The sequence below is a fragment of the Xiphophorus hellerii genome, chromosome 14, assembly GCF_003331165.1.
Source record: "Xiphophorus hellerii strain 12219 chromosome 14, Xiphophorus_hellerii-4.1, whole genome shotgun sequence".
In the NCBI taxonomy this organism is placed as follows: domain Eukaryota; kingdom Metazoa; phylum Chordata; class Actinopteri; order Cyprinodontiformes; family Poeciliidae; genus Xiphophorus; species Xiphophorus hellerii.
In genome coordinates, this window is record NC_045685.1 from 24,736,783 (window position 1) to 24,757,211 (window position 20,429).

The window sequence follows — 20,429 nt, forward strand, 5'->3', positions numbered from 1 at the left end:
AGAACAAAATGCTTCTACTAAAGTCAAACTGTTTAGTCTGAAGAGAGACTGAATTAAAGAATGATTTCCTTCTGTAACAAGAGAGAAACCACTGATGAGCTGTTTGACTTTGTCTCACCATGAATGAGGAAAATCTGATGAACATGAAAATATTTTTGGAGATGAGTTGTTCATAAAGACAGAACTGAATCTTGAATGCAAACTTTATGTCACATACCTAATATTAGGCATTAGGTTTGTGAAATTTAGTTTGCAGATTAAATGTTACAACCGTTTCAGTGAGGAAGCTTCACTGTAGGAAATTGTTTCCCAGCGTCTGAACAAAGATGTTTGTTATGTTTTTATGATTTTTCCCAACTTGCTCTTTAAAGCACATTCCTATGTGTTTTAGATCTGCGGATTCCAATGACTTCAGTTGAAGCAAAAATGTTACTACCGGAAAACACCTACAGCCTGCAGGCAGAAACATTGAGTCATACAGTGAAAGGATGAAAACCTTAAAACTGAGTCGTAGCTTCAGAACCAGCAGTAGTGGCTGCACAGAAGGAAATGAGTAAAATAATTTTATGTCATGACAAAACTTTAAGAGAGTCTGTAATGTTCAAACATGTTATTTTCCAAAAGCATTTTTATAAAAAGACAACTGAAGGCAAATAAGATCACTGTGTTCACCAGCAGGCAGAAAGAATAGAACTGGTTTCTCTGATGAAATAGTTTATAGTATCTTAATTTATTTTATCTATTTAATTACCCTTTGGGACCATTAAAGTATCTTTGAATTCATATTTGAATCTTTTTTTAATCTGAATCTCATTGAGGTGATTTTTTCAACTGGAAAGCTAATTCAGTTCAAAACTTTAATAAAACAACGACAGGCCTTTTAACCAGTTAGCTATAAAAACACAAACACTTGGTTTTTCCAAAGTGTTTTTCCAAGCCTTTGCAACCTGACAGTCATAACATATTGACTGACATATTTGATGAGCATCAATGATTTTGATGATGTGTCAGTGTTTCAATTATTATAGTCCAAAAGCAGCTCTGAATAGGCTGAAACACTGAACTGAAACAACGATTCAGCTCAGCTCTGACTCCGTCTGTAGCGTCCGACTCCACAGACACCACAGAAGAAAAAGCTCAGAGAATAAAACAAACATCACCAATAAAACACAAAACACAAATAACATGAAGCTACAATAAAGATAAGAAACCAGAACAAAATAAACAAGGTGGTCTGCATGATGACTGCATCAGATTTTAAGATTTTTAATCACAGTTCCTAGTTCAAGATGTCAATGTGATTAATGAGTTCAGGCCTGTGATGCATCAGGGCCCTGATTCAGAGGCTTGCACTTATTGAGGTCACTCCACTTATCAACAATAAGTCTTTGTTCTCCACAAAGCCCTGATCTCAGTCCTCCAGAGATCCTACCAACATGACCTCATGTTTCCTCCAGTAATTTCTGCCTCGTTCTTTAGAAACACCTTGGAGCATTTCAACTTCCTGTCTGCCTGAAAACTCAGATCTGTCTAAACAAAGCTCAGAAACAGAATATCTTCAATAAAATGTTTTGATCCTTTTACTTTCTGACCTTAAAGCAACATTTTAATCCTCCATGTCAGCAATGTTTCATCTTCAGTACTAGTGTAACAATCTGTAGGAAGCTAATATTAACTAGAAAGGGAATATTTAGGATCTGATCTTTTGTTCTTAATTCGATCACTTGGATGATGTGATGGTTTTGAGGAGAGAAAAAACATCAGAATCTGAAGCAAAACAAACCTTAAAGTTCAGCTTCTATTTATAACTGGAGGAGGAAGGAGCAGTTGTACAAAAGTGAAGCCAAACAAAGATAGAAGTGTGAGTTATGACTGCAGGGAGCGTCTGTAACTGTTGCAGACAGAGCAACTCCTTGCAGTCCAGGCAAACAACCAGTTTGTCTCCTGACTTTGACCTGGAAGCAAAATCAGGAAACTTTGTCTTTTTTCTGAATGCTTTCATTTCATTTAGAGAAAAAATACTTCAGTTTGATTCAGTGAAGGTGTAGAAAACATTCTTTGTTACTAGAAGCCTGTAGTTAGGCCTGTCACAATTTATTGTTTTCCTCTTTTCTCTCTTTCTACTAAAAACTGGATGACTAAACTCTTCAGTCTGATGCTTTGGTCTCACCCAGCCTTTTTTTGAAGAACAACTTGTCATGATTTGTGGTTGTGGTTTGTTACAAAACGCAACAGGAAGCAACTGAGTTTGATAGTTTACTTTAGAGCTCAAGAGGTTACAAAGTTCAGGCAGCACAAATGAACAAATGCTTAGGAACTCAAACTCTGGTAGCAACTGGAAAACTTGACAAAACAGCACGACTGTAACAAGGCAGCATTTGTGGGTGGAGTTACAGTGAGGATGAAAGTGGAGGCAGACTAAGGTGGAAGCAGCAGTGGTTTATTCTTCAATCAGAATCAAGAACAAGTCCACAGGTGAAACTGCTGCCTTAAATATTCCCAGCTGTGAAGAACCAAATCACCTTTAAATCTCAGAGGATCTCAATTCACCAACCTCCACCTATTTGAATAAAATACCTTTTACCAAATACAAACATCTCTATTTACTTTTTTATAAATATTTTATGTTTTATCCTTACACCATAAGAACGATTATGAAACACCACAAAAACCCACAAACGATCCCCTCCCCTTTTTTCCATGACCTCATCCAGAACCTGTAAATGGTGTCTGGACCCCTATTGCAGTATTTATCCAAACACCCTGGAGACGACACAGAAAAGACATGTGAGGATCGCTTCTCTGCCTTTTGGCTAAGAGCTGTCCCCTCCTTTGGGTGGTGATAGCGGTAGTCTTTGTGACTTGGCTGTTGCCACTGATTTAGAGGTTCAGTAAATTTTGTCCCTGGTTGAGATATTGACCACTAAGTAGTGGAAAATATCTTTTACCTTTTAAGGTTTGTATTCATTGGTAACTTTTAACTATTTATTGTTTTTAGAAAAGGTTTTAAACCTTTAAACTGGTGGTGCCTCCACCATGGCGGCTAGCCATGCCGGCATGCGGAGGCACCACAGTGTTCGATTCTTATTTAAGGAAAAAGAAGAAGAAAATAGAGTAACGAGATTGGACTTTCAAGAAAACTAATTCAACAGGTACTGAAGTTCCGGCCAGATGACCTGAATTGTATCCTTACCCTGCCTTTCAATAAGGGATATGATGTAAGTTTTTGCTCTGCCGCACTTCTCAAAGAATTTTGGACACGGTTTGAAAATGCTAAGACCCAGTTTTCAGTATTTGACGTTGAGAAACTGACTGACAACTCCCTGAAAACGGTGATTGTCAGGATGTTCAATGAGACTGTCAGTGCTGAAGACATCTGTATGTGGCTGGGTAGATACAGTACTGCACTGTGAGAGGCCAGGCTATGAAGGTGCGGGATGTGGACGGCATCTGGAACTGTGCTTGGCGGGTCCCCATTAAACAATGGGAAGACCCCCAAGGCTTCCAGGGCCTGAAACATCTTCCCTCAATGATAGTCCTGGGGGAGAACAGAGGCTACATTCACTATCAAGGCCAACCCAAACTGTGCCGGAAGTGCAGCGAGCATGGTCATCTGGCCGAAACTTGTGAAAAGGTTTTCTGTGGTAAATTTCGAGAAGTGGGACACACTTTTGATGAATGTACGAACGGGCGGAAATGTAATTTGTGTGGTGGACAGGATCATTTGTTCAGAGACTGTCCAAAATCATTCGCGAACAAACTGAAAAAAGGAAAAGAGACGCTAACGGAAACGGCTAATGAGCAAGTGGACGCAGCTGGGTTGGAAAATTCAAATCTCCCGCCAGGTCCTCTGATTGGAGGAGAGGAGGAGAGGGCGGGAAGCGGGGAGGGGAAGGAAGCCCCCCCCCCCAGACCGAAACATCCAGTGAGTGGGGGGAGATGCTAGCCGAAGGCGGAGCTAGCTCGGCATCTGAGGAAGAACAGACTGACAGCAGCGATGATGCCTCCCTCCCCGACGCCCAGCTGGCTAAGAGGCCGGCATCTGAGTCACCTTCCGACCTTACAACCAAGGTAGGGAAGAGAGGAAGGCTCGAGGAACTCTTCGGTTCTTTCGGAGAGGAATCCAGAGCCTTCCTCGCTGGCTCATCCAATGAGGTCTAGTTCCTAGACTTTGCTCACCAATCAACCCCGGAGGACCCAAACAAGGTGACGGCTTTAGAAAGACGGCCGACACCAAGAGTCCGAAGGGGGAATGGAGCTCCAGCCCGACCTGCACCACCATGTGGGAAGGAGGAGCTCTGTTCACAGGACAGTCTCTGAACCCGCCTTGTTTTAACGACCGCCCGTTTTTTAACATGGTTTGAACTTAGTCTTATCTTGTTTTAATCCTTTAAAATGTCGTACTTGATTTTAGCCATCATACTCATGACTCTCACCTTCTCAACCATTAATGTTAGAAGTGTGAAGTCGCGAGTTAGAGCCCAGAGTGTTTTATCCTTTTTAAGCTCCGTACAGTCAGATGTGTTTTTACTACAAGAATGTTCACTCCCGTTTTTAAAGATTTACACCCGGTGGCAGGACTTGTGGCCACGGCCGTCTATATGGAGCGGCTCCAATGGAAATAAAAATGACGGCGTGGCCATTTTAATAAACAACCCGCACATCTTGGTGGAGGGGAGCACCGTGGTGAGAGAGGGACGAGCACTTTTAGCAAATCTGACTTTTAACGGACAGGATTTTAACCTCCTAAATATTTATGGCTTTAATGACAAACACGACAGGTATGACTTTTTAGAGGAACTGCAGCCCCACATGCTGGGAACAAAACCTTTAATAATTGGGGAGATTTTAATTGTATTTTATCTAGAAAAGACAGGAAAAGAAACAGACAATTAAAAATGATAAAAAGTGATTTTAGAACCCCAGGAGCTTTTAACCTTCCTCTTGCATATGCTTTTATACGGAAATTTTTAGAACATTTTAGACTAGAAGGAGAGGAGAGCAAGATTTTAACAAATCATCGTTTTATTATTTCTGTTGTGCAGGACCGGGAAACAGTGACTCCAGTGTGCGGCCTCCTGTATGGAGATGCCCATACCTTTTGGCGCAACGTGAGCCATCCCGTCCTTCCAAACAGACTCCAGGATGTCATGGATGGTGGCTCATGGGATCCTGCCGGTCAGAGCCGTTATGCACTCCCGCGGCATGTCTGCAACGTCTATCTGCCCCCGACCCGGTTGTGGCGCGCCGGAGTCGGTGAGGCAACTGCTGTGGGAGTGCAGCGCTGCTGTGGACCTGTGGGCGAAAGCCGGGTCCTTGCAATTCCCACACTTGTCAGCAAGGGAGGTCCTTCATGTACAGCTAGTGCTGTACGGGGTGAGCCAGCTGAAAATGACTAAAAAGGACTCCGCTGAGATGTGGCTCACCCCAGCCACCATAAAAAGACACCATTTGGACCTCCAGAAACTTGCTGGTGAGCAGGCGCAGGCAGATGCCCCCCGTGGCTGTGATCCGGATGGCGGCAGAAAAAAGAGAAACATCAAGGGCTGCAGGTGGCGCGCCAAGGACACAGCCACCAAGAAGAATCGCCTGCGCCTCCGTGGATGAAGGAACCGGCGCTCCACGAGTAGAGGTCCAAGCAGCGGCGGCCTGGCCCTACGGGTGAGGCAGGAGGGAAGGAGCTTCAGGGCAGGCTTTCCCATCTGAGCACCAGAATGTCTGGAAGGTCGGGACGGCTCCGGACTTTGGAAGGAGTCACCCCGGTCCTGCTCAACTTTTAACACAGAGAGATTTTGTGTTTTATATTCTTGTTCTTAGCTTCTTTTAGTGTAAACTGATGAATTTGTAAGTTGTTGAAAATTTCTGTATAATTGCAATAATGTAATGTTTTTACATGCTTACAGTAACAATAAAAATTTTCGAAAGAAAAAAAAAAGTGAGTCTCAGCTCCTCCACAATTAACAGTTTATGCACAAACATCGGCTCAAGCTTCACCCACCAGCAGTTGTTTGCTCTGAGTAAATATTATCCTCCCTCCACAGGAAACCACCTCATTTCTCTAAGAGGAGCTGCTGTGCAGAGCCCACAACAAAAGGCTACTTGTGTGGTTGACCAGTTCCAAAGTGTTTGCTGTGTTGAAGAAGCCGAGTAGTAGATAGCAGCCTGAGTGTAACGCACGTTGGATTATGAATGTTGTTCGTGTTTCGAGAAAAAAAAGGAAAGTAAAGGAAATTTACAACAGCATGTCTCGACATCACTTTTGTTCCAGTGTGCAACACATGCTAACTACTAAAAATACTCAATAACACAGTTAAATCTTCTTGTGTCCAAATTGTTATTCATGTGCAAGTTTATGCTTAAAGTGCAGTGCTAAATAAAGTGTTTCTTAATAAAGTGCAAAAAGTGCTTTTAAAGTGCTATACAGTGACTTAAGTAAAGTAGTTCCAGGAATGGACAGGCTGAGTGTAGCCTGTGAACAGAAGGAATGTTTCATACATTCTTTCATTCTGTTTTTATAAAACAGAGTAGGCTGAGTGTCCCCTGTTTTATAAAAAACAGGGGACACCATAGATCTTTGTTTGGTTTCACTTTTGTACAACGGCTCATTCCTCCTCCAGTTATAAAAGCAGAAAGGCTTCAACAGAAAGAATGTTTCTGTAGCTTGTGAAACATTCTGTATGAAAGAAGCAAGGGCGTAGGTTTGGTCTACGTTTTGGTGGGACCTTACAACTTACTGAACTAATCAATGTAGATTTTCGTTTATTTATTTTGTTTTTGTTAAAGAATACATATGTTTCTTTTTTTGTAATTAATATGGCAAAAATTGGTCGGGACTATTTTATATCCCTTGAATATTGGTCGTGACATGTCACGACCGTCCATACCCAAACCTACGCCCATGGAAAGAAGGTTTCATACATTCCTTCATTCTGTTTTCAGAAAATAGATTGAAAGAATGCAACCTTCTTTCTGTTAGAGGCCTTGTCCCTCAGCACCTCCCATGTTTTACTGAGGTGTGAAGATGGCATTTTAACTGAACTTCTGTAATTCTCATTTATTTTTATTCATCTTTAGTTTCATTTGATCTTATTTATTATTAAAAATGGTATGCTCTTTACAATAGTTTCTTAGGATCCATAATCAATGAAATATAATTGTGTGTTTTTATCTCTTTTCTGTCTCATTATTAAACAGAAAATTCAGGATTTTTTTTTGTTTGCCTCCTTTGTTTGTTACAGATGTATGAAGCTGTCTGAGTTTTAGTTTTATTTTAAAATATATATTATTTTATAACTCTTGAGATAATCCCATAGACTTATAACTCTGCTATAGTGATGGAAAGTTTGACTCTTTTCAGAGAGACGGATTTTGTCCCACGGCTCCCAAATGGCTCTTAATTTATTATCAACTGGAGACACAATTTGCTCAACTTAGCAAATATGAATGTTTTCTATATTATAATTCTTCTGCTGTGTCCATCTTGATCTTAATCTTAATGTCAGCCTGGAGGATTTGACCAACTTCATCTGTCAAACTGTGTTTCTGAACACAGGTTTGTGTTGAAAGTGTTTGTTTGACTGCATGGTTTGAAACCATGTGTCATATTTCTGCTGGGAGTGAGCAGTTCTCTTTTATTTCTTCATGGAGCAGCTGGTTCCTGCCCGGTTCACCTTCCCATTGTCAGCTTGATGTTTGGTGATTAGTTCGATTGATAGTTAGATTACCTTTCTTCACATTCTTGTCCTCAGAACTGAAAACATTTTGGTTTTGAAAACATTTTCCCAACATGAACATCACTAGTCCTGCAGACTTTTTGCTGCAACTGATAAAGTTTCAGTTCTTCCTCTTACTAACAGCTCCTGCCTCAAAAAACAAGCTAGTCTCTAATTTGTATCATTTAGACTCATAAAGCTGACATTTCAATGATCACCTACCTAATTTTATTACAGTTACATAAAATAATTACATATTATTTTATCTGTAATACATTAAATAATCATTAGATTCTTTAATGTATTTGTTCTCTGATGAATGTGAGGCTGAAGTCTTGCACTAATTCTGTCTGTTTTTCCTTGAAGTATTGAAATGATGAGGATTGTTTTCTTTTGTACAAATATAATCACTAAATCAAACTGTAACCTCTGACTTGTTGGATCAGGAATGCTAACTGATTAAGTGTTAAATAAAAAGTCAAATGAATTAGGATTTTTTTTCCATGATTCCGTCTAAAAGTTAAAGGAAACTAAGATCATCAGAAGGGCTTGAATGTAAAGTTTCTGTTTCTGCTCCTTTATCTAGAAATAATGAACTTTTATGGTTTAATTTTCTGTTCATTTGTCTGTTTTTCTCTCCGTCACCATGAAAACTTCCAGCCTTCACTGACAAGCAATAAAAATGTTTCTGTTGTTTAATGATTAATTACAAGATTTCACTCTCCTGGTTACAAACTTTTATTTTTGGAAGAAATATTAGCTTTTTTTTCATATTTTAAATGTTTTTGGTACAGTTGGTGCCTTTAGTAAATGAAATATGTCACTTTGGCCGCTATATAAGTTTATGTGATAACTGTTACCACATAACTGCATGAAAGCTATAAAGAAAAACTGTAAATATGTTCAGCCTTTGTAGGCAGGAAATGTTTAACAAATGCCTGCAGTAAGACACGGTCAGCATGAGCTGGTTTCCTGTTTAAGAGCCGTTTGTTTGCAGTAAACATCATCCAATGGTAATGTGAGGTGTGGCTTTAAGCTTTGGGAACTGAAAGCTGATTCTGTCTCTGCGTTAGAAGCTTCAGCTCCAAGCGAGGTGAGTCTCTGTTTTTTCCTCTGTGAAATTTACATAATATATAAATATTATGTTATAAATAACTTTTAGCACTGTGTAGATTTTTAACTTCAGGTTTAACATTTCATGTATTTTTCGATAGAAGAAAAAACATCTGCTTCTAATCAGCCTGATCAGTTCCAGGAAATGAGGAATAAAATTATGTTGGTAAATTATATCTTATTAAAACTTTTTTCTAATTCACACGTCGATATAAAATGAAGTAAAGTCACCTCAATTTAGCAAAAACTCTTTCAGTCACATATCAGATTATCGTTTGTTTGTAAAGAGAATGAAGTCAAACTGGATTTAATGCCTGGTGACTCTGTTGCTGCTGTTGGTTCCTACGGTTACATGTCTGAAAAAATGGAGCGATCTACCTAATGGGTGGTGTGACCAATGAGGAAGTTCTTTGTCCTTCCCCCTCTTGCCTTATAAATGCCCGTCTAAATGTCTCGGTCGCTCATTTTTAATCCTGTAAGAGATGGACGCTTTCTTGTTTTTCATGGTTCTTTGCTTTACATTGGGATCTGCATTAACAGATACAGGTTAGTCTCTATTGTCATTTGCTTCAGATATATTGTTATTGCTAAGAATGTATGAAATTATTTACTGAATGAAACTAAAAATACTGAATAAAATTCTGGTTAAATGAAATAATATTTCTGAAGTTATCATGCTTGTTCAGGTGTTCAGTTGTCTAGTTGAAAAACAGAGTCGGTTTTCTGCTAAGTTAACGCAGCGCTGAGAATAGTTACAGCAGAAAAGTTAAGAGTTTTTATGAGGTTTATTAGAAGAGAATGAATGAATGATTGTGGTAAAACGTGAAGCCAGATGGGTAATAGGGTCGAGTTCTGCTAAAAAGAAAAGAAAACAAAAAAGATTATGTAAGAAAACATTGTAAGTGAGAATTTAGTCTCGAAAGGTTTAAGAGTTACAGTGAAAGTGATTATGTTGATTATATTTTTCTACTTTGTTTAGAATATGACATGTGGAGCCTTGAGCACCATTACATGTGAAAGGTTATTTGATTTGTTTTTACTTTTGAAAGTGTGTGTGCATGGATGTGTATGATTTGCTATTTGATTTGTAAGTAAATCATATATATTAGTTTATTAGTAAATAAAGTAAGCTGACCGAATCTAAAACTGATTGATAGCAATAAGTTGTCTGGAGATTTTTACAGTTTAGTGGCTCTGCAGACTGATCAGGATGTGGGTTTTTGTTTGTATTTATTGGTTTCTTTAGTCTCTGTGTTGTGTGTCAGAAACCCTGATTGGTTTCAACTCATTAATCCATCCTGTATTTAACCTCATCTGTGTCTCCTGCTCCCTGCTATAGAGCCTCGTCTTTGTCGTGTCCAAACACCAAAACACTTCATGAAGCTGCATGAGATTTATAAAGAAAATATGTTTATTGGGCCATTTTGTGTTAATAGTATAACCCCCAATTCTAATAAAGTTTGGATATTGCATAAGTCATAAATAAAATAAAAATATGATGATTCTCTAATCTTTTTAAACCTATATTCAAAGGAAAACACAATAAAGAGAAGACATTTGATGTTCCAACAGATAAACTTTGTTGTGTTTTTGCAGATAATCTCATTTTGAATTTGATTCCTGGAACACGATCCAAAAAATTTTAGGACAGGGCAAGAAAAGACTGGAAAGTTTAGGAATGATGAGAAAACATTTGTTAGTGTCACGACTGGGTATAAAGGGATATTCCCCCAAATAGTCAGTTGTTAACATTTAAGGTGGGGCGAGGTTCATAACTTTGTGAAGAGCTGCATGAGCAAATCTTCCCACTGTTTAGGAACAATATTTCTCCATGTAAATTAGCAAGAATTTAGGGATTCTATCATCTGCAGTTCATAATATTATCAAAAAGATTCAGAGAATCTGGAGAAATCTCTGCAAGTAAACAGCAAAGCTGCAAAGCAACACTGAATACTCTTGACCTTCAACCCCTTAGGCAGCACTGCAATAAAAACAGACATCACTCTGTAACAAATATTACCATATAATTGCTTTACTTCATCTGTACAGAAGAAAGGCTCATTTGCATTTTAGTATCTGCTAATTACAGGATCATCTCCACAGACTACCTCACTCTGCAGCGCCTCATTGGCTGACGGGCTGAGGTAACTGTCTGTTGGTCTGAATTCAGTCTGTTTTCTCTGACTGAGAGAACAAACTTCTGACTTGATTTGTTCTCCAGAGGAGGAAAAGGACTGTCTTATTTTAGTGACATCTCTGCTTAGTCCAGACAGACAATGCTAAGCTGCATTTTCCCGTTACAACAACACGGCTTCATCATAAAAGAATCCAGGTACCAGACTGGCCTGTCTGCAGTCCAGACCTGCACATGTTTGGCACATTATGAAGAGCAAAATGCAATAATGGAAACCTCAGACAGTTATCAACTGAAGCTGAGCATCAAGCAAGAATGGAAAATATCTCCACCTGAAGACTGTCAGTCTCAAACCTCAGTTTGAGGAAACTAATGACAGTTTCCTCAACTCTGTTGACAGGAAGTAGAAACTCAAGCAGAAACAGTTTAACTCTACATGTCAGCCTTGTGTTTGTGTTCATTCATTATGATGATTAAAATATATTAAATCATAAAAGGATTAAACCAACAGAAAAGTTTGAATAACTGAATAAAATACATTCATCAACAAATAACAAGAATCCTTGTTAGATCATTTGAAGCAGATTATTTCTGATTCTAACAACATTTCTTGTTTAAAGGTCCAGATCTGTTGTTCCAGTCCAGGTCAGAGTCCAGTGTCTCTCCTTGGTCTCTGCTGCTGCTGTGGAAGCGGACCGCTTCACTTTGACCTCTGACCTTTCTGCTCTGTTTTCTCTGTCCTGTAGTTCATAAAAACATCTCAGCTGTTCCTGGACAGAGCGTCTCTCTGCCATGCCGACTCCCCAACAACAAACCTGTTGTGTTTGTGAAGTGGACCCGACCGGACCTGGAACCAGAAGATGTCCTCCTGTTCAGAGATGAGCAGCCTGACCCAGAGAACCAGCATCCATCTTTTAGGAACCGGGTGGAGCTGCAGGATAGACGGATGAAGGACGGAGACGTGTCTTTGCTTCTGAGCAACGTGACGACCAGCGACTCGGGAAAATACGAGTGTCGAGTTTTCCAGAGAGAAGCAACCGGCAGGAAGAGACGCGCTTTGACCTCTGACCCATCTGGATCGTCTTCCTGGATGTAGCGCCTCCTCCAGGTGAGTTTTCATGGTTTCTATATTCCAGTGAAAGAAGGAAGCTGCATAAAGTGTTTTAATGTTCAGATCAGTGAATCTTCTTAAAGGTGAAAATGTCTTTAGAGTCTCTGTGGGGGCTGTGGCTAATCTAAGGGGGAATATCCCTTTAAGGCCAGATGTGGGTTCTGGTTCTGCAGTGAACCTGTCAGACCAGATGTTTGTTTTCTAAAGCTGCTGCAGAAAGCAGCTGGTCTGAGAGCAGCAGATGAAGAGAAATGGATTCTGACCTTCAGCTCTGATTCTGTTTTACAGAAAACGAGGAGGAAAGAAAAGAAGATGGAAGCAGAAAACAAACATGTTGGACTGATTATTGGAGCCGTTCTGATTATTGTAGCCATTTTTATGGCTGCACTGATTAATGGTTTGATTCATCGTCTTTATGTTATTTAAACAAAAGAAGAGGAAGCAGAAGATGAACAGATCACCAAACTCACAGTGAGGGTTATGGACGGTTCTAGTTCAGATCCCCAACCTTGATCCTCAGAGCTCAACATCCTCCATGACTTGAATGTGACTTTGCTCTAACAACTTGATTGCAATGATTGCATCAGCTCCTCTGCAGGCCATCAGGTTCTGCTGAGGAGTTTTAATCATTGAATCATTTATGTGGCTACAGGGAAAGTCCTAAAGCCTGCAGGACTTTGGGCTCTGAGGACCAGGGTTGGGATCACTGCTCCAGTTGACCCAAGATTGGTTTCTTCAGCTGTTACAGTCGATATCTTGATGCAGTGAAAGTGAAATTTTGAACAAATTAATTTAAAGAAGCAGGAACACATTTATTAAACATGTATGCACAAAAAACAGTTTTGCAGCTTAAGAATAAATAATTTTAGCTCCTGAATTTGTTCAAAAAGGAGTGAGAAGAAATTTACACTGTTTTTATTCTTCAATATAAAACATGTATGTATGATCTAAGAATAATATATCCCATTTTGTTTTATTTATTTCCTCAATAACTATTTAAAAATAGTTATATATTTATATAACTTATCAGAAAAAGTGCCAACTAAACAAAAGTAAAGTGACCAATAAGATTTAAGCTTTGGGTGCTCACCCTCATGCTTCTACGTAGCGCATCTTGTGCTGTTGTGATGTTTTTTCACAAAAGATCTTTTTTTTTTCTCCACAATTTTGTTAATAGTAAATAAAGTTAAATAATAAAAAATCCAGAAATGACTCTTTTCTTTATCACTTAAAGGAAAATCCCAAGGTTTACAGAGTTTGTTCAGCCGTACAGCTGCAGGCGCTGCTGCCCTCCGATAAAATCCTGCAGGCGTCTGTGCAGTTCTGAACTTTAATCGTAGGAAAGAGTTTTACACATAAAGCAATTTATTTTAAACGTTTTTATCATTTCCTTTTTTCAAACTCTAATATAAACAAATGTTATTACTTCATTGTAAAAAGATTAAATTAAATTAAATAATCTCTAATGACAATGGCTATTTTTAGAACTTGCTCCGAGGGCGACTGACAATGTCCCCTCGGGCGACCGGGGGCCGCGGACCCCGTGTTGGTGACCCCTGTTTTACAGTGCAGACACAGAGCCACGCTGGGCAGCGTGTTTCAGATGGAAATGCCAGACATAATTCTTGGTTCACACAGATAAATCCTTCTCACTGCTCACTCAACGCTCCTCTTCAAGCACAACTACATGTTATACCTGCAGTTCACATAGAGCTGCACAGCAGAGCAACACGGTGGGGTTTAATCTGGACTCCTACCTCGATGTAGGAGGTCAGGGGGCTTATAATGCGCTGGGGGAAACCCTGGATATATGTACAAACATCAATGACTCCTGGATTTCTGGGCTTCTCACCCTTTCTCTAAGGGAGCCCAGAGACCCTGCGGAGAAAACCCCTCCAGGATAACAAGGCAGTTCCCAGGAGGGGCACTCTCCAGTACCCCCTCCAAGGACTTAAAAAGGCTGGGTAAACAGTCAGAACCCAACCCAAACCCGTAGGTAGAGGGAGAGGCTGTCCTCTTGTTCCCCCCAACGTACAGGCACCAAGACGGGAGGGCAACAAGTCAGCCCACTCCTGCCCAGCGCCTCTCACAAGGGGCAACTCCAGGGTGGGAGAACATCCAACCGTTTTCAAGCAGACTGGCTCCAGAACCAGAGCCATGCACTGCAGTGAGTCCGAAGAGTTTTTGCGGCGCTAGTGGCTCGTATTTTTGTGACAGCAGGCAGACAGGAAGGAGGGCGAGGAGAGGGGGGAAGACATGCGGCAAGGTCGTCGAACCCTCAACGTCTGTTTCCAGGACTAAGGCCTCCAAACGTGCTGCGTGCTAACCCCCTGCGCCACCACAGCATGCCCCGAGTCCGACTATTTCTAGCTGGAACCCATGGGCCTCTTTTCGGCTGAGCCTGGCCGGGCTCTGGGGTTAAAGCCCGGCCACCAGGGGCTCCCCAACGTGCCCCGCCCCCAGGCCCTGGCTCCAGGGTGGGACCTCATGTACGGGCGAGCAGAACCACTGTTTCCAATGGTCGTTTTCATCATAAGGGATCTTGGGCTGCACTTGGTCTGGTTCCTCACCTTGGACCTGTCTGCATTGGGTGGCCCAACCAGAGGCATGAAGCCCCGACAGCAAGACTCCTAGGATCACTGGGACACTCAACCCCCCCACCACGATAAGGTGGCAGCCCATGGAGGGGACGTGTAATGTGTGTGTGTGTGTGTGGTGTGGTGTGTGTGTGTGGGGTGGTGTGTGTGTGTGGTGTGTGTAAATATGAAGTAACCTGTTAATTATGTAAGACAGAGAAAATGAGAAGAAAGAGAGAGGAAGAAAGTTGTTTTTAAGATGAGGAAACAAACTCAATGTGGTGGGAAGCAAATTCTGACCTTTGGTCCAGTTGTGAGGTGAAATGTATCTTTTTAGTTTAAAAAAAAAAAAAAGATTTTTAGGCTCTAATAAAGTTTTTTTAGGCCAACAGCCTGGAAAACATTTGAGTTTCTAAAAACAGTGTTTGAATAATAATGAGTAAATATGCACTGAGATATTTGCTAATGTTTTTGTGATTCTGGACATTTTAAAGAAGAAGCAGACTGAAATTACTGCCAGCTGCAGCTGGACGGGTCAGCAGCAACAGAACCAGGATTTATGGAACACTAAATATTTCCGTCATTGGAGCTGTAAGTCATCCTCTATTGATCCTCATCATTTTCTTTAGGATTTTACATCAGAAAAAAGCAAAACGCTGCAGGAATAGAAACTTTAAATATAAATGATTAAAAATGACAAATATTTTACTGAACCTACCAGAGATGCTGAGTCGACACCTTGCAGAGTGGAAGCCATCTTGGATCTGATGGAGGACTGGTTCTCTGTGGTCATTTCTTTATTCAATCATTTAACAAGAACATTATCGTACAGAAACGTGAAGAAACATTCAAACATCTGGGAAACTTCCTGACCTCACCTCGTTTAGTTTAGAAAAGTTATCAGGAAAACTTCACATGAAGTCAAATAATTTTACAGTAAATTCATAAATATTCATGAATAAACATTGTAGGAAGAGCAGATGATAATGACAATGAGCATCAAAACATTAAAACATAACAGTACAGGACTTTGAATCTTTTAAAAAGATTGGAAACAAGAATTTAATTATCTTTAAATACAGAAATGAATAAAAATCATTTTTTCCGTCATTAAATGTTGTTATTGCAAAGTTGAGCCCAAATTTATTCTTTAGGTTTAAAGTTCATCATTTCATTGACTATTAACTCTAACTTAATTAGAAATAATTATCTTGGAAACATTTATACATATATAATATTATTTCTAAAGTTACGTCAAAGTGAACTACAAAACTACAGCAACAGGGAAAAATAAAACCAGTGGGGAAGTTTTAGCTTTAAACAACAACAACATGTTTACAGACTTAGTAATAATGAGCAGAAAAGATTCAACAGCAGCTGTAAAGCACGGTGGTGGAGGGAGTAATGATGTGGGATTGTTTTGCTGTCAGGACTGGAGATCATGATCTCTCCTGTTTACCAAAGTAGAATCCAAAATGAGTTCAGGATCCATCAGCTGCTTCCTGAAGCTTCAGAGTTAAACAACTGAATTAAAGTTCATCATCAGCCGATTCACTAAAGATTTCTGGATCCATGTTTGATCAGTAAAACTATGATTGCTGCTGCTGTCAGTCCCAGTAAAACATAAAGGCCGACCCGTCCTCGACTGTCTGACGCTGAATCTTCTTTATGATGATGGAAAATTCCAGAAGAAGCTGGAAAGAACCAAAAGATAAAAACTGATTTTGTGCCTCATTAGAGACGTTTGGTCAGAGAAACTGATGTTTGCTTTATATTGACTTTGGCTTTAAATTTTAGAGAAACCAACAGACAGACAAGATGCCGTGAAAACACAATAAACATAAAAACATGTTAACAGAAATTAAAAGAGAAAATACTTCGGAACAAAACGACACAAGAGCAACAAATTCTTAGCTGATTAACAGAAAAACTTGAAAGTTTTTTTGAAGCTCAAACTCACCAGTAACGTTGAGTCGACATCTTCCAGAGTTGAATCCATAATGAGTTTCCACGTCACACAGATACAGACCAGAGTCTTCAGTCCTCAGTCTGGACACATTTAGTCTGATTCGTCCTTCTCTGAGGACGTCTTTGTCACTCTGGACTCGTCCTGAAAACTGTTCATCCTGAGACTTTGAAATCTCAACACCTTCATGGACCTGATAGAGAACTAAAACTCCATGATCAGTGTTTGCTTCACAGTAGATGAACAGATTCTTCCAGGTTCCCTGAGTCTTGGTGCTGAAGGTCCACTCCAGAGTGATGCTGTGGTTCTCCTCTGCCTGATAGCTGCTCTGTGTCACATTCACTACAAATGTTGCTGCTGAGGAGACAGAGAGGGAAAGAGAGGAGCAGACACACTGAGAACTGGAACATGGGAGTCTTTCAGCTCCATGTAGAGAGCTTTCTGTCACAAAGACAAGATGGAGACTGACCACAGAGACATGAGCTGAGGATGAGGAGCAGCAGGATCCTGGAGATTATCTTCATCCTGAGAGAGGAAGAGGAGGAGAGGCAGCAGAACATCAGGAACATCATCACTAACAATACAAGGAACAACTGGACTCATAACAGTGAATTATGGATTTCCTTCTTGCAATCTAAAATATTCCCACATGTTAAATCAAATAAACTTTCACTGAGTTTCACATGATAAATAATCTGCATCAAACTCTTCTGGTATCTCGTCTGTTTAATCTCTAATTTACTGAATTAGTTCAGTCAGGATATCAGATGTTTGTCACCAACATTTCCTGCTGATGGGAAAAAGAAAAACAAAGTGAAGCAGAGAAATGGCTCCACCTGCTGGAGAACTAGAAGAACTACAGCTCCTCACCAGTATTTACATTTAACCTGCATTTCTGACCATTTATGACGAGCAGCTTAAATTCATTATTCAAACTTTACTGAGATAAAGTGTTGATCATATTTGTGTGGACTCTTAGTGTTTATACTTTTAAAACTAAAGGAGACAGAAAATCAGCTGATTTACCTTTAAGTTGTGACTGAAATTTGAATCCTGTGGAGGAAAAACAGGTTTAAGGCTTTTATTCTGACAGAATGACACGACTTTCACATTAAACGGTTGATGGACTAAGATTAGTTTTCAACTCACATTTGATCAAATTAAACATATTTATCTGATCTGTTGAGATTTTAAGTCCAAACATCTTCAAAATTCAGAGATCTCTGGATTAAATCAATGAGATTAGACTAAATATTAATTTATTTTTTATTAATTGGTCCAGCACTTGAACATTTTACAATTCAAGAATGAAACAGGAATGAAAATAATTTGTTGTAGATTAAAATCACTTTGATTCCACTGATTTATTGATCTGTTCTCAGATACATTAACATTTATTACTTATGTTATTGTCTTAGTTAACAGGCAAATTTACAAAAATATCAATATAACTATTGATAACTAGTAACTATTGACTGAACTGAAGTCTAAACAAATGTAAACCAAACTAATATATACTTACTTATCTGGTTGGATTGTTTCCATTGTTTCTCAGAGTTTGTAGAGCCGTTCTCTTGTTGTATGATCCATGTTGCAATGTGAAGAAATGACTGAAAACACTCTGCTGCTCTTCAGTTTCAGTTCCTGAAATGGCAGAGTGCAGTTTGCTTTCCGATTCATGAATATCCAGCATGTAACATAAACTCACCACTAGTTCCCTCATCTCTCCATCATGTAGTGTTGACGAGTGTTTAACTTGTTAAAGTGAAACCTGAGTTTTATCTAATTTTTTAGAAATTCTCTGATCATTGAAAACTGAATCTGGATTCTGATTAGAATCAGTTTGATTCACTTCAGTTCAATAAAATCTATTCCAGATGTTTATAGATCTAGAATCAGTAGATCTGCTGCTATAAACCAGATGTTTGCTCTAGTTGTTGTTTCATTTAACAAATATTAAATGAGACAGGTTCTTATTTTATTTTTTCTATTATCAGTGGCATCCAGAGTTAAATCATCCATATATGTGATGAATTTGATCTCTCTGACATTATAACCAGGAGAGGTTAATTATTTGCTTTTAAATTTGATCCTGAAGAGCATGCTGAAGGCAATATGACAAAAAAAGAAGCAATCTTATCTAAATTCTGATTCTACATTAAAGGCTTGTGAATCTACAATCTACAGATGAAACACTGATCATGAGGCAAAACTTCAACTAATCTCTTCACCACAGGGTAGTTTTGTTCCCAATGTCATTAAGTGAGTAAACAAAGTCATGCTACATAAAGAGAACTCAGCTCTGACTGACTTTACCAGGAACCTCATCAAAGAAGAAGTGTAACTATCATATTCATCACTTCTCTTTTTGAAATTCCCTTTGTGTAAGAAAATTCCTTTACTGAAACTGTTTTCCTGTCAGACTGACTCTGGTTCTGAATGTGGTTCTGGTAGAGATCAGAGTCTCTGGGTCGTCAGGAGGAAGCAGAACAGAACCTGATTCTATCAGACTGTTGGACTTTAGATGACAGGAGAACAGATCCGTCCGTCTGTCTGTTCATCGTCTGTTTCTGTCGTTTCCTCCTTCAGTCTCTCCTCTGTCAGGATTTCAGTTTGGTTTCATGTTGTTGTTGATCTGCTGTCACTAAAACCAGCTGGTTTAAATATCAGAGGATTCAATCTTCACATCACAACTAATCAGAGAAAGTTTTCATTTCTTTGGAGGTTTTGGATGATAATATTCACCCAAACAGCAACTGGGACCTGATGGGACTTGTTGTCTTTTAATAATCAACAGGCAATAATAATATAATAATCAGGTTTTGCCTGATTGGAGGAAATCAGGCAAAATGACAGTTTCTGAGTTTTAGGATTCAAAATGTTTAGTAGAGACAAAGAGAAGAGAAAAACTCATGAAAAGATCCTTGATGATGTTGTGAATTCAGACTGTTAAGGAGGAAGGAGTTTCATTCCAGACCTTCTGATTCTCTCAACCTGACCAGAGAGAAACTTCTGGACCAGCAGCAGCAGCAGCAGCAGCAGCAGCAGCAGCAGCAGCAGCAGCAGCAGCAGCAGCAGCAGCAGGTTGCCAGTGATTTCTATTGTACCAACATGTCAGGGTTTCTGTACTATTGAACTATTTAGATAGAATAAACAATATATTCCCCTTCTATATTGCTATTATCTACTGTGGAGGTGAAATTTATACCACAACCCAGAACAAGCAGGAAACTCCATAAAGTTTCTAAATTCATAAATGAGCTGAAATAAACAAGCATCCATCTCAGATCTTATGCAGGAGAAACAAAACTGATCCTAGTTAACCTGTGCATCGCTTTTAAATTGTTTTGTATTTGTTCTAATCTTAATTAAATTATGTATTAATTAGTTTTACTTTTGTGTCACCAGGTTGTTGTGTTGCAGACTTCTGCCCAGGTCCCTCTTGAAAATCAGATCTAGATCTCAACGGGGTTTACCTGGTTAAATAAAAAAATATAAAATATATTGTTGACCAAACAACCAACACTCACACTGAAGTGTCACCATGTCAGAGCAGGAAGAGGAAGTGAAGGAGCCTCCTTTTATCCTCACAGCGCCCCTGCTGGCTGGTAATGGAAGCACAGGTGATCTCTAAAAACTCATAGAACAGTTTTTAGTTTTTGTAGGAACCATTTGTCCTTTCTTGTTTTTATCGCCACCAGGGGGCGTATTTCATTTTGAGTTCTGAGTGTCTGATGGGGGATGGGGTTATTTAAGGTCAACCATGATTCTGCTCAGGTGTTGTTAATGGGAAGAGGCAACAGTTTTCTGCTGTGTT

At 39.5% G+C, this 20,429-nt stretch overlaps 3 protein-coding genes across 11 annotated transcripts in view; 2 read left to right on the plus strand and 1 right to left on the minus strand.

Annotated features, from left to right (window-relative positions):
* LOC116733103 (immunoglobulin superfamily member 3-like) overlaps window positions 1-12,183 on the plus strand; it is a 919,724-nt gene extending 907,541 nt beyond the window's left edge. For 6 of the 7 annotated variants that reach the window (XM_032583812.1, XM_032583811.1, XM_032583814.1 and 3 more), the window contains one exon: window positions 11,706-12,070. In XM_032583812.1, coding sequence (XP_032439703.1) covers window positions 11,706-12,055 — 350 coding nt within the window. In that variant the 3' untranslated portion in view covers window positions 12,056-12,070. Of the gene's footprint in view, window positions 1-11,705 lie in introns of all 7 variants that reach the window. The other variant, XM_032583818.1, reaches the window with a different exon arrangement.
* Window positions 1-20,429, minus strand: part of LOC116733131 (butyrophilin-like protein 8) — a 766,651-nt gene that overhangs the window by 743,497 nt on the left and 2,725 nt on the right. Inside the window, exons 1-2 of one of the 3 annotated variants that reach the window (XM_032583887.1) lie at window positions 18,135-18,198; window positions 17,639-17,665 (exon numbers count right to left, since the gene is read on the minus strand). The exons of 1 other annotated variant lie outside the window; for it this stretch is intronic. The gene's annotated coding sequence lies outside the window, so the exon portion shown is untranslated. Of the gene's footprint in view, window positions 1-17,638; window positions 17,666-18,134; window positions 18,199-20,429 lie in introns of those variants that run through there. One more of the 3 variants, XM_032583874.1, reaches the window with a different exon arrangement.
* Window positions 1-20,429, plus strand: part of LOC116733102 (gastrula zinc finger protein XlCGF57.1-like) — a 366,755-nt gene that overhangs the window by 239,073 nt on the left and 107,253 nt on the right. The gene's annotated exons all lie outside the window — the stretch shown is intronic.